Genomic DNA, 14,567 nt, shown 5'->3' with positions numbered 1-14,567 from the left:
ACGCACAGATCCACCCACTATGCCAATATCGCATTTTCACAAACGCAGCTTAGTGTTCTCCGCCCGACCGCTTTCTCGTCTCTATCTTGTCTCTTAATCACAATTTGAAGTTCTCCTTCATCCTCATCCCTCTTAATCCCCCGAGATTCTTCATCCTCTCACCTCCTGACGTGGTGCTCCAGATTTGCACTTTCACTTTGCACTATGAGACGTGAATTATCATCTGATTTCCTCTCAATAAAAATGTTTCCTGATGTAAATGAAGTGGGTAAATATTCCCGTAGACCATCGTCCACCGCTGACTAACAGCCACTTCATCCTCTCACCACTTCATCCTCTCACCTCCTGACGTGGTGCTCCAGATATGCACTTTCACTTTGCACTATGAGACGTGAATTATCGTCTGATTTCCTCTCAATAAAAATGTTTCCTGGTGTAAATGAAGTGGGTAAATATTCCCGTAGACCATTGTCCACCGCTGACTAACAGCTACTTCCCTCCAGTTTCCCCTTCCAAACAAGAACCTGGACCATGTCCCTTTTTCTTTCTTTTATTTTTTATAAATATAAGCAGTCTCTCTGTTTAATGTGGGCTTTTGTTCGCTGTGAGTAGGAACGCGGGGCAGATGGTGACGTGACGAGTGCAAACTGTGCAGGTTTAAGTCGTTAAACTCCACTGATCGACACCAGAGCGCCAGTGTCTTCCGTCGGTTCCAACAAATCCAAATATATCCCGTGTCTTAAATCGTCACAGCTGACAGTCGGACCGGGCCAAGTCTGACTTTAAACATGAACGTCCATATTTTTCCTCAAAGTGCTTCCAGTAAACACACAGTGAACAGTCAGTGCAGTGTGTACATGGTCATGGTCAGTGAACTAGTGATTGTGGACAACTGTGGGAAGACCCCCCCCCACACACACACACACACACATACCAACACACACCCCCATTTATGGCATTGTTATGAACTGTAATATCTCTGTTATACACACACATGGCCACACACACACACACACAGACACAGACACACACATAGTGACGCACAAATTCCTTGTATCCCAGAGGTGTTTTCTGAAGTGGTACGATCTCTGGCAGTCGGTGAGGAAGCGACTCTGGTCCTCCTCCCTTACTGCTTCCTACTATTGTTTGTTACATCCATGTCTTAAATGTCCTTATGAATGTGTGTGGGATCATGAATGTGAGTGTGTGTTTGTGTGTGAACAGATGCTTATTTTCGGTGTAATCTCAGGTTTTGGTCTGATGTTTCTGATAAGGATGGGACGATACCTATACCGATATCAGTCCGATATCCGAGTCATTTACGAACTATGAGGCTGTTAACAACAACGCATTTCTGATGAGTCATTTCAACGGCGTAATAAACGATATTGTTCTCCCAAAAAGAAAAAGTAACAGCCCAAACATAACTAGGCTAAAACGCTTTCACTTTTTATTCAAATTTATACAGTCTGTGAATAGTGAATCCTTTGGATGGTATCAGTGTTTATATAAATGTTAAAAGTCTGATTTTAGTCAGACTAAGACAATAATTCTGTTTTCTTAATGTCATGTTAACACATTAGTCAGACTAATATAGTTAGAGCTAGTCTTAGTCAGACTAACATACCTGGATAATGCGCATCATAGTCCGATTACTCCTGCACATATACGCTTAGTCAGACTGGAGTCGGACTTGGTGTTCTGCGCATGCATCAAAATGTCTTTCCACCAATCACTGACCCGGAAGTAGAGGTAGACGATGTATAAACTACGGCGATGGCGGCGTCTTTCTTTGGACAGCACAGCAACCACATGGTAATTTGTCGAACATTATGAACAGCAGGTACGAAACATACAGGATGTCACCGTTTTCTGTTTGTTATTCTGTGACGTAAAAGTAAAAACAGGAAACACGATCCAATACGCACTAGCTTATAGAGAGATACAGTGCCACCTACGGAGGCGGAGTCAGACGTACACGGACAATAAAATTGATTTTCTACTCCACATACATATGCATATAAACAGACTCTGTCTTAGTCAGACTATGACCTTAGCTTGATTAAGCTGTGCATGTAAACTATACTGAGTGACGTCGACTTCAGGTTTTAGGTGACTACACACAATGTGTGGATTAGTAATTCTTCAGCCTAAATGTCTAATGACTAATATGGTTGAATAAATGGGGCATAATTCAAACAATGCAATGCGGTTTTTAAAAATAAAAATGCCTCTTTCAGTAAAGCGTAAATGTAATTTGCGGTAAATGTGGATCGTATTCATCAAAACAAAATGCTGATGTACATTTTCCCCATCTGGCAAATATCTCGACCACATGTTCGTCCAGATGTACGATCTCTGTCATGTCATGTTGTGAACATCTGGATCGCATCAGATCAGAACTGTAGAGTGTAAACGGACCCAAGAGGCACCGGGAACACACAGGAGTTTAATGGTCTGGAGCAGGTGGACTAATGTGGGCTACAGTGTTATTGTAACCAGATGATCTACTGCTGCATCGATCTGTGTCATTTTACCATTTTGCACCTGTAGTAATAAAGCCACATGGCGGCGCGGTGGCTAGCGATGTTGCCTCACAAGCAAGAACGTCTCCGGTTTGACCGCGGGCCTTTCTTTGTGGAGGTTTTCTCCAGTTTCCTCCCACACTCCTAAAAACATGCAGAGGTTAACTGGACACTTCAAAATAGAGGTTCCAAACCCGCGGCCCCGCAATCAACTCCACGCGGCCCACCACTTAGTATCAAGTTATAATGTTGTTGTATCTTATTAATAGATTAATGCATGATAAATATGTTTATAGGGCAAACTTTTATCCTTCCACATCAAAACAAACACTTTTATTTTGAAATTATGTGAAGTATCGTCATTATAATTTTTTCTCAAAAATATGACTTTTTCTCACCCGACTGGCCCCCTGCTGACCAAACCACACACTCAGTTTGAGAACCCTGCTTTAAACTGACCATAGGTGTCAATATGAGAGGATAAAGTGGTGGACAATGAATGAATGAATGTAGTAATAACATATCTCAGGACACAACCTTCTCTGCTCTGAGTTTATTCTTGATTCTTCCGCTTGTTCTTGGTCCCTAACCGAAGACCTGGTCTCGTCTCTTTTGTGTTCACAGTCTGGAGTCTGACATCGGTGCACTGGAGAGTGAAGAGTCTCTGATCTCCGCCAAAGAGCAGGTTCTGCGGGAGCGTCTGAAGGAGACCGAGCGCTCCATAGAAGATCTGCAGAAGGTGAGGAAAACCTCCGCTCTTCCCGCGTCGTAGCCTCGTCGTCAGTGAGATTAGACCATTTAAAAGCATTTACTTTTCAAAGAAAACAACTGAAAAAAACAGTTTTTCTGTTAAAGCAGTTGTTGTACGTAAAAAATAATTTAGAAATGCTCCAGTGAATCTGTGAAATAATGTGGTAAAAGCTTTAAAAATGGACAATTTCTAATAGAAAACTCTGAACCTTTATTGTTTGTTCACGCCGCTGCGTCTCACATGGACTTCCTCCCATTTCTCTTTCAGAGCCTGATGACCCAGGATGGAGGTATATGAGCAAACACACACACACACACACACACACACACATGAAAAACAAACACACATCTGAGCTGCTGTTGTGTCCTCGTGTGTGTTTGATAATAGACTCGCTGAGGCAGGAGAGACACAGGCCAGGGAACTAAACCCCCAAACACAGATGCACCAAAGCACGCACACACTCACACACATGCACACGCACACACACACACACACACACACAAGGCCATGACTCTGCAGCCTGAGGCCGCAGCCTTTATCCTGCAGCAATTCACATCTGTGAGCCCTGTAAGCCCCCGCAGCTTTGTTCCCCCAACACACACACACACACACACTTCTGCTGCATAAGCAGTGGACCTCAGGGATGCGAGAGTTGCTGTGGACGTAGGAACAGAGGAGTTGTGTTTGTGTGAGGATGAAAAACCACAGGAAGTGAGGACATTTCTGTCCCGTCCTCACATTCTGTCAGACCTGGTTTTGGGAGTTTAGGGTTCGACATCCACTTGTGATGGTTAAGGTTAAGGTCCACTAAGTTAGCTGTGTGTGAAACCCTCACCTTATCAGGACCAGTAGTCCTACATAGAGACCAAAACCTGGTCCTAATGTGGCACAACCTCGTTCCAGAGGAACTAGTATAAAGTTTAGGGCTAAGACTTGGAAGTCAGTGCAGTTAATGTGTATGTGTACTGAAACAGGGGGCGGGCAGGGTCACTTAGGGGTGTGGTCAGTTTTTTTTTTGTTGTTTAGAGGCTGGGTTGTGTGTGTGTGTCCTCTCTCTGCCTTTTCTGACCATGTGTCATTTCCCCTCCCGCGCTCCTGCTCACTAGATGTCACCTGCTGCATGCCCGCCCCCCTCTCCGACTACGCGGTCGACCCCGATCCCAGCCACCTCGTCCTGGCCACGCAGCCCCGGAGCTGCCCACCTGCCTCTGGAGAGCACGCCATACCAAGACCCGGTAAGACGGAGGGAGGGAGGGAGGGAGGGAGGGAGGGGAGAGAGCGAGAAGAGGAAAGAGGGAGGGAGGACAGGAAGGTTTTGGACTGCAGCCAAGTGGGATTGATGCACACGCACATGCAGAGCAGACACACACACACACGTTTGAACTGATTTGGTCAAAATGTGGAGACAACGCAAGAACATAAGCCTCCATGACATGATCACTTTTTCTGCTTGTAAAGCTGCATTATATAATCTATGTAATCTATATAATCTTGATATTAGGTGGTTTCAGATGAGTTTTTACTGTACATTTGTGCCAGTGTTTGTCTTTAGTCTCTCTTTAGTGACTCGCTGCGACACCATGATCTATTGTTATCTGCTTATGTTTCTTTTGTGTTACTGCGCTGCTGACTTTGCAGCAGTTAGACAGTGGTAGTTGTGCCTACTGTGCAGATTTAACAACAAAAGGAGAGATTCAAACTCACTTTTGAGTTTTCACACTTGCCTCTATATACTAAATGACCAAAGAGTTGACCAGAGGTAACCTCCGTACTTCACTTAGTTCGGTTTCTGTTTCCACGGTTTTAGTTTCAAGGCCTTGTTCGGACTGTCAGAATAAAAAGCTGATTTCCACGTTCGTCGGTGCTTTGAAATGCAGTTTTGTGTCACTCGCAACAATTATGTTAAAAAAAAACAGAGCTGCAGAAAGTACTGACGAAAGACTGAAAATATTCACTCATTATCAGTTCATTATCAAAGCAGATAAGTCTGGACGCACTTATAACAATTAATGACAGTCTGTACTGAGCCTTCTGTTTGATTAATAACACTAAATATGAAACTAATATGGCAAATGAGAGTTCTGTTTCCACATCCTCACACTTCACCTTTTCCCTCCCAACACCCAACCCTTCCTCCACTGGACCCTCCCCTTCTGCATCCCTCCCCCTGTCTCTCCTCCCCACTCAACCCCCTCCTCTCCCCTCCCTAACAGCCATGTTTGCCATGGAGATCAACGTGCAGCACGACCCGCAGACCGGCGAGCAGCGCATCCTCTCGGCCAACTGCGTGAACCCGTCGGACGCGGCGTCGCGCGGCGTCAAGGTCTACGACGACGGCAGGAAGGTGGTCTACGAGGTCACGTCCTCGGGCGGCGTGTCCACCACCGCGATGGAGAACGGCTGGAGCTCGGCGCAGGTGGACCAGTTGATCCAGCGGGCCGCAAGGCCTTCCGCGCGAGGAGGAGACGGCGGGAGGAGTCAGGTGACGGTGACTCCAGCGACGCACGCAGATTTCGATGATCTGTCCCCGCCCTCCTGCGCCCCGCCATCCATCCCTTCCAGCCCGCCAGCCCAGGTCGTCCTCCAGAGGGAGACCAGGTTGGGCATGATGCCTCCGTCTGCTCCCGTCACGACCCAGCCCGCCTCCTCCGGTCACCCGGAGTTCACGTGCCAGCCCGAGGCCACCGCCGAACACCCCGTCACCATGGTGTTCCTCGGCTACCAGGACATTGAGGACACGAGCGAGAGCAGGCGGCTGCTGGGCTTCGACGGCGCCGTGAAGGCCGAGGTGGTTCTGATCGACGACGACGACGAGAAGTCGCTGCGTGAGAAGACGGTCACCGACATGTCCATCGCCGACGGCACGGCGGCCGACCTCGTGTCGGGGCGGCCCGTCACGTCCGAGGGCGCCAGCACGGAACTGTCGTCTGACGGCCGCGAGCCCGACAGCGCCTCCTCGCCGCCCGCAAACCCCGACGCCAACGCGCCCCCCCCGCCGGGCCTCACCCCCGCCACAGGTACAGACAAGAGGAAACGCTGCGAGTGCTGCATCCTCATGTGACTGACTCTTCCCACTCCTCCACGCTTTTTGTTATTACCCACAACACCCCTCTCTTCTCCTCTGTGTCTGGATGATTACTAACAGAAGCCCCGCCTTCCTCCTCCTACTCCTACTCCTGCTCCTCCTCCTCCTCCTCTTCTGGACTCTGATCAGCTGTCACACACACACAAACTCTTGTCTGATCTTTGACCTCTGCTCTGTCATGACCCACTCTACAACATGGAGGCGCTCTGCCGTCACGCTTCCCTTCTCCTGCCACAATAACACGGTACATTTGACCAGTTCAGATCGTTACGCAGGAAAATAAGCCGTTCTCGTGCCGCTGTGTCCGACAGACGGTTTTTATTTTAGAGACAGCTCAAACCAGGTTCGGTGACACTTTGCGGACAATCAGTCACTTTGCCATTTTGTGTGAGTTTGGCTCCGAGGACAATCGACAAGGTCACCACTTTAAAAAAAAAAAAAAGCCAGTTTATAAAACATTCAATAAGCCAAACACACTCTCATTTATTTTTAATTTCTCTTCACAGACACCTATTATTATTATTTTTTTTTTAAATCCACACACACACCACACATTAAAACCCTTCCTCGTACACTCTGCAGAGAGGAAGGAACTACTTGTTGCCTTGGTTTCTTTATGTGCCTCTTCACTCTTCCACGTTAACTAGAGATAGTTTAGATCCTTTTATTTCAGTTTGCTGTTGTTATCTGAACATTTTATTTCCTTTTATGAAACTTTGAAAAAAGTGTATTGAATTGTTAGGGAGCCCGTTTCCTGTTGGGGAAACAGAGGTTTTTGACATTGTAGTTTGTAGTAACTCAACTCTCACTCTTTCCCTCAACTCTCTTTCTCTCTGTGGCCTGGTCCCATTTCACCGTTTGTCCCTAAATGTCTCAATCCCTTGGAATTGAGTTACAAGAGATAGTGGTTGGAATCTTCCGCTAATTAAGAAAACCACTGAAAGAACGTGACACGTCAGTCTCCAGAGTTTCGTCATTATATCACTTACATGGACCATGTTGGACATTAGACAGGCTTTCACTACTTGTGTCCAGCAACGTGGAGACATGTCAGAATACGTCTTCAGCCCCTGAGAATACTGATGGGACAGTTTATGCTATGTACAGTGGACTGCTAACCTTTTGTTGTGGTTAACATGCTAAATTGTTGTGGTTAGTGAAGCTACACACCATGCTAAACATGTTGTGGTGAGCATAACTACACATTATGCTAAACATGTTGTGGTTAGCGTAGCAACACATTATGCTAACTTTGCTGTAACAAGTGTAGCTACACAACATACTACATTTGTTGTAACAAGCATAGTTACACAACATCCTAAATTTGTTGTGGTTAGTGTAGCTACATAACATCCTAATTTTTTGAGGTTAGCATAAATATGTAACATGTTAAACATGTGGTTATCATAACTACACATTATGCTACAGTCGTTAATATTGTAGCCACACAACATGCTAAATATATTGTGGTTGTAGCTACACAACATGTTAAATGATGTTGGGGTTAGCATAACTACACATTAGGCTAAACATGTTGTGGTTTGCGTAGCTACACAACATCCTAAATTTGTTGTAACAAGTGTAGCTACACAACAACCCAATTTTTTTGTGGTTAGTGTACCTACACAACATGCTAAACATGTGGTTATCATAACTACACACTATGCTACAGTTGTTGTGATTATTGTAGCCACACAACATGCTAAATCTATTGTGGTTGTAGCTACACAACATGTTAAATGATGTTGGGGTTAGCATAACTACACATTAGGCTAAACATGTTCTGGTTAGCGTAGCTAAACAGCATCCTAAATTTGTTGTAACAAGTGTAGCTACACAACATCCCAAATTTGTTTTGGTTAGTGTACCCACACAACATGCTAAACATGTGGTTATCATAACTCCACATTATGCTACAGTTGTTGTGATTATTGAAGCCACACAACATGCTAAATGTGTTGTAGTTGTAGCTACACAACATGCTAAACATGTGGTTATCATAACTCCACATTATGCTAAACATGTTGTGGTTAGCGTAGCTACATAACAAGGGCTGGTTAGCCTTTACACATCACCAATCCTGTCTACCTCAACAAATATCAAGAAACTCTACTTTCTACATGTGAACGTACAAAACAGAGGCGCAGGGCTACGTTTTAGGGGCAGGGGGTGAAATGGAATTGAGCTTTTCTCTCTAAAATCTCTCTGATCTTCTCTTAAAACTCCAGCTATTCCACTGCTGAGGTCACTTCCTCCTATTCTAGTACTTCCTAACTCAGCAGCCAATCCGAAGCTGTGAGGGAACACCTTCTCTGGCAGCCGCTTTAGTTTCTACACCGCCAACCTCTTCCCCCCCGCGTGTTTAAACACTGTAGAGCACAGGAAGCTAAATGGCAGCTTTAATGATTGACGCTCTGGCTCTAGTGGAAGGAAAAACACCTTTCCAAGCTTTGAAAAACAAACAATGGCTAAACACAAACAAGCCTGGGCACAAAGATATAATGAATGATGAGTATAAATAAGCACTACCTTTTTTTAGATTGTGTGCAATTCACGTTCATTTTTGCCCGTTAAATTCACACGTCACAGCTTCGGGACGCTGCCACACATCCTTTACAATTCAGAGGAAACTAAAACCACTGCCAGCTTGTGCCATAGTCACCAAGCCAGGCCCTCGTTTACAAGGGTGCTTCACAGACTGTGGTCTGGGTGCCATTTTAACATCGTACGTGCTGTATATTTACATGCAGCGTTGCACTGTCGGTCATTTTCTAGGCTCTCAAAAGCGGTCATTTCCGCCCCCCACTCGATGATGTGAAACGACGATAATGGCGCTTTTTGCATTTACATACAGAGGAGGCTGGAGTCTCACCACAGCCAAACAATTAAGGAAGTAGGAGAATTTCGTGGCTCAAGTGTGTGTGTGTTTTAATCAAGTGTTTTTATCAACGAACACACAACGTGATGCTTGTTGATGTGAGTGTTTAATTTGCATCGTGACAAAAAATCAATAAATAAGACTTCTTACACTTAATGTAATGGGCATAGACTGGCCTTTAACAATGATTTATTTATGTATGTATTTATTTTTAGAATGCAGTGCCTTTTTCCTTTTTTGTTATTTATTTCACTGCTTCATGAGGCATGGCCATTGACTAAACACCCTTCACCATAATGGCTGGCAAATACACGGGTTTTGTTGGAAATGTTATGGTAATACCGTGTTATTTTGAACGTAATGTTGGATAATAGGCCGTTATGAGTGTGACACAGATAAACATCCATCTCTCTCTACTGCCCCTATTGGTTTCCAAGCAATATTTGACGATGAAATGAGTAGAAATAAGATGGTATTACCATAATAGTGGTACAATAACCCATGAAAACAAACAGCATCCGTGACTGTGTGAGCGGACGCGAGCACGTCCGCCACGCTTGTGTAGATAAAGAATGTAAATATACTCTATATTCTATTTAGTGAATGATTTTTATTTTCCATTATCTATAAATATATATAGAAACAAATATATAGAGAGAGATCTAGAGATTATTGTGATTATTCGGGACGCCGGACTCGCATCGTTTCATTCATTCATAATCTCACGATCTAACCCTCACACACGTCCTCTGACCATCACCAGCTCCTCTGTCGCCGTGGAGGATCTTTAAAATATGAAGCGTACACACGGATTTGCGTGGGAGTTAAAGGTCCAGTGTGTGAGCGAGAGTGACATCTAGTGGCGAGACGACAGATTGCAACAAACTTCCACTTATCCCTCCCATTTCCCTCAAGCATGTCAGGGAACTAAGGTGGCCTTTAAATGCCAGAAAGGATATCATCATTATCATCATCATCATCATCATCGAGTGTACTGAGTTGTTTGCTGATGAGGTTTATGCAACAAGTTTAAGTGGGCGTGTAAAAACATTTTAAATTAAAAAAAAAAAAAAGAAGGTAGTTATACATGTATATAAACACACTTGTACAGATAGAATATTAAATTTTCAGCCTGTAAACCTTCCTCAATGTTACATACTGGACCTTTAATGAGCTACAATGAGCCACCAGAGGAATCCACGAAGCTGATCATGGATTTCTTGTTCTCTTTAAATCATAATGTAAACACTTTATTTCATTTGTTTTCCCTTGTTTATTTATTTATTTATTTTTGTTCTGTCATGGAAGAGGTCGTTGATTGACGGCCTGCGGGGGGGTCGGGGGGCGGGGTCACATTCACGGACGTTCAGCAAATTAGCAGATTAGCCAAACTATGTTTATTTATTGCATGCAGACTATGCAGATGGAAAAAAAAGAAGTGTGTGTTTAGTGTGTCATTTTACCCCCCGCACATACACACACACACACACATACACACACGCGACAAAAGCACTTACTGTATGTACTTACAAAAAATATTAAATAATTAAATACAGCCACAGTTTTAATTAAAGAAAGAAGAAAAGTTTGAGGCTGGGATTAAGTTAAGAGATCAAGCTCGACTGATCCTGTCTGCCTGTTTGAGTGTATGTGTGTCTTACCTCAGCTGTGTGTCTTTGTGAGTCCACACAAATGTAACGGCCTTTTTGAGGATGAAGACCTGGTTTTAGGGTAAGAATTAAGCCTCCAACTAACGATTATTTTCAGAATTGATTAATCTGACGATTATCGAGCACTCATTTGGTTCAGAAAATGTCATCAAGTGTTTTCCGAAACCTGGAAATGATTCTCGTTTTGTCCACAAACCAGACTTATTCAGTTTGAGTGATTTTCTTTATGTGGAGCAAAGAAATCAGGAAATGTTCACATTTAGGAAGCTGAGAAAATCAGAACCAGACATTCTGATAATTTATCAATTATCAGAATAGTTGACGATTAGGTTAAAGGTTAGGGTGACACTGCAAAAACAGCCCTACTAGAAATTAGCCCTACTAAAATTTAGTTTTTAGAAAAATAATCTGGTGTTAATGCTGTATGCAAATGTTTTTCCTTAAAATGAGGAACAAATTGTGGAAAACTTGGACAGAATTGAAGAAAGTCGTACATGTTTATCACAGCAAAGGGTTTCTGTCATGTAGGAAATGTTTACTGCAAACCAGTGTTTCAGCTTCTTACTGGTAATTAAAGCTTAAATTCAGCTGTAATGTCTTATTAAGACAAAGTTAGATGGGTGTTTTTTTATTAAAATTTCATTATTTCCGATCTTTTTTTTTTGCACAAACACAAGATCAATTTTCCTGAAATGAGGCTGATTTTACTTTCTTTTTTTTGCAGTGTAGGCACTTAGTTTTGATGGCTAAGGGTAAGGGTAAGGGGCTGTGTGTGTGTGTGTGTGTGTGTGTGTGTGTATAAGGAGAACAGGCGTGTTAAGGTTGTCCAACCTCACTGCCACACCTGCAGTACTCCTCTGACGACGTAGGGGTCGCTCTGTTTCTCTCGGTCTTCTGCCCTCATCATGGTTGTATGGACTGTTTAAACAAAAACAAAAACAAGAAGAAAAAAAAAGGAGCCATTTTCTATTGTTCACACTTCTCTGACTCTTTCTCCTCTTTCTATGAACAACTCCCTTTGTGGCTCTCTCTCTCCCTCCCTCCCTCCCTCCCTCTCCCTCTCTGATGTCTGTTTCTTCTTTGGTGAATAAAGCTGAGTTGCTCCACTGCCCCTCTGCCGTCTCCTGCTTGTTCTTTCCATCTCTCGCTCTATAACATTCACTCTTTCGTTGGCTGCTGACAAAAAATAATAAATCAATCACAAGCTGTTCTCACTGCATCCCTATCTAACACACACACACACACACACACACACACACTCAAAGATGAAGAAGAAGACGGTAAGTGTGTTTCCAGCAGCCTCAAAAAACACATTATACACCAGTTTAACTTCAATATTGGCTGGTTTTATCGTCATCATGGTCACTTATACATAATAAAGTAAAGTAAACGGTAAGATAATGGACAAATGTGAGCAAGTTGCTCCATGAAAAATCTCACAAATCAACATCAGATGGTACACTTGGTTTAATAAATCACACTTTTTTATGATTGCGATAGAAAAAAAAGAAGAAAAACCACAGCGGTGGCAGACGTTCAGCGTTCAAACTGTGCAGGCGCGTTTAATTAAGAGGATGTCGCAGTGAAAATGGCCACCAGTGAATACAAATGTGGGTTTTTTTGATTCGACGTGAACACAAAGAACATTTTCTTCAAACAAAAACGTACGACTCAGTTTCATGTGATTAAATCACACTTGCAATACATAATATTTAAGAGGATAAATTGGAAGACAGTAAGGTAGTTTAAGGTTAAGGGAGAATAAAAGAAAGCAGAGTTGGTAGATAAATAAATAGCTAAATTAATCAGCTTGTTAATTATTAATCTCCTTGTTTTCCCTGGGCTCTAGGGGGCGCCACCTTTGACAAAATGCAGCAGTTTTTAATCCGGGTATAGTGACAGCACTGATACAGACGTAAATAACCAGATATTTGAGAGCAAATTGCGTGAAAGTTGTTTTACTTTTGCTCATAAAAGCGTCAGACTTTTAACGCACAGCATAAATCAGCAAAAGTTCATTTCCTGCAATAATAAGTTGTATTTGTTGTGTTATGTCATCGTTTATATCAGACCACAAAATGAATGTCCATTAATGATGATGTCATCACACACACACACACACACAGGACACAGGCATGTTTTCTCTAATAACGGACACTAACTGATTTAATCTAATCTGGAGATGATTACAGGCTGCATGGTGTGTGTGTGTGTGTGTGTCACCATTAGACGTCATTATCATACACACACACACACACACACAGCTGTAAAATAACGTTATCAAGAGTGAGGGAGAAAAACACATGTTTTAGAATCATGTGCATTAAAAAAATAAGCTTCTCTGCGTGTGTCATGTGTGCTGAGGTCGTTCAGTGACTTCATGGCTTAATTATATTTATTCCTCAGTGTTTTTCACAGAAATGACACAAGGAAATAAACAGCACAGGCAGATTATGTGAGTTGTAGTTAAATTATTGGATGATACGTGAACCATGTTTAGTTTCCTAGTCTCCTCAAAGAGCAGCACAGCCCCCAGTCACTTCTACTTCTAATACTATTATACTAATCTATATCTGTTTAGTGCTTCCTTTAAAACTCTCTATATCGATTTTTGTCCTTTTTTGCACAAACAGACTCAAAAACAGACACTGAGGTCATGAGATCAGATTATAAAAGATTATAGATCAGATTATAAAATAAAAGTACAGCACACTGACTGGATCCAAGTGAGGAAATGATCTTTTGTATGTGTCTAAAGTAAGTCATGTGTTCCAAAAAATGTGTTTTCTTACTTTCTTTAAGACACAGGATTCATCTTTATTTAAGCCATCAGACCTTTTGTCCAAGACACAGAGACATGTAAGAGTTGTACTGATTCTAAAACCCACAGACGTCGCCGCCCTGGTTGTAAATTACATTACTTATAAAGAGACACTTCACCAAAAGATATGCAGTTTTTTTTTACTCATTTTCAGAGATAAATGTGTAAACGGCCTAAAAGTTGAACAAAAAATTAAATAAAATTGACTATTAGTCAGAAAACAAGTTTCTGTAAATTATAACAAGAGTTATATGAGTAAATGATCTTCAATAAGAAAATAAATAACATTTCAACACTTGTAAGAGAATATAACAGCCCTTTAAATGTTCTTTGTGTGCAGAAATGTAAGTGCAGGTTTTATATTATATTATGTAAGTATTTATACACTCAAATACTCAGGTATTGATATTATGTTGATATATAAGTATCGATAACTGGCTGAGTGTCATCAGCCTGTTTGCAAATCAGATGAGACTCAGATTCAGTGGTTGAGTCGTTAAATAAGAGGACAAAGACAATCTAAACCTGTCTTGTCCCTGAGGACAGTTTTATTAAGGTTATGTCATATGTTGGTATAATAGGATTACTGGGAAGAGTTGCTCAGTTCATGGACATTTCTTGTTAAGAACAGGCCGAGAGGAAAATCTGATCAAAGCCAGAAAGAACAAACTCCCTTTTCCCCCAAATCCAAAGAAACTCACAACAACAACAACAACAAGAACAACAAGAACAACAACAACAACAACAACAACAACAACAACAACAACAACAACAACAACAACAAGCAAAAAATGTCTGCTGCAGTCTGGCTGTGAGTGATTCAGGGGAAGTCCACTG

At 42.5% G+C, this 14,567-nt stretch overlaps 1 protein-coding gene and 1 long non-coding RNA gene across 4 annotated transcripts in view; one reads left to right on the top strand and one right to left on the bottom strand.

Moving 5' to 3' along the window:
* Positions 1-14,567, top strand: part of LOC122758118 (A-kinase anchor protein 2) — an 88,017-nt gene that overhangs the window by 44,258 nt on the left and 29,192 nt on the right. For all 3 annotated transcript variants that reach the window (XM_044012024.1, XM_044012023.1, XM_044012021.1), the window contains exons 5-8: positions 3,150-3,264; positions 3,544-3,565; positions 4,383-4,511; positions 5,490-6,293. In XM_044012024.1, the coding sequence (XP_043867959.1) occupies positions 3,150-3,264; positions 3,544-3,565; positions 4,383-4,511; positions 5,490-6,293 (1,070 nt within the window). The remainder of the gene's footprint in view (positions 1-3,149; positions 3,265-3,543; positions 3,566-4,382; positions 4,512-5,489; positions 6,294-14,567) is intronic.
* LOC122758119 lies at positions 3,064-3,535 on the bottom strand. Its single transcript, XR_006358120.1, has 2 exons — positions 3,485-3,535; positions 3,064-3,353 (listed from the first exon to the last, which is right to left on the bottom strand). It is a non-coding gene; the product is annotated as an uncharacterized LOC122758119 (long non-coding RNA).

This window comes from Solea senegalensis, linkage group LG21 (genome assembly GCF_019176455.1).
Source record: "Solea senegalensis isolate Sse05_10M linkage group LG21, IFAPA_SoseM_1, whole genome shotgun sequence".
Taxonomy (NCBI): Eukaryota; Metazoa; Chordata; class Actinopteri; order Pleuronectiformes; family Soleidae; genus Solea; species Solea senegalensis.
This window is presented reverse-complemented; position numbering and strand designations above follow the sequence as displayed.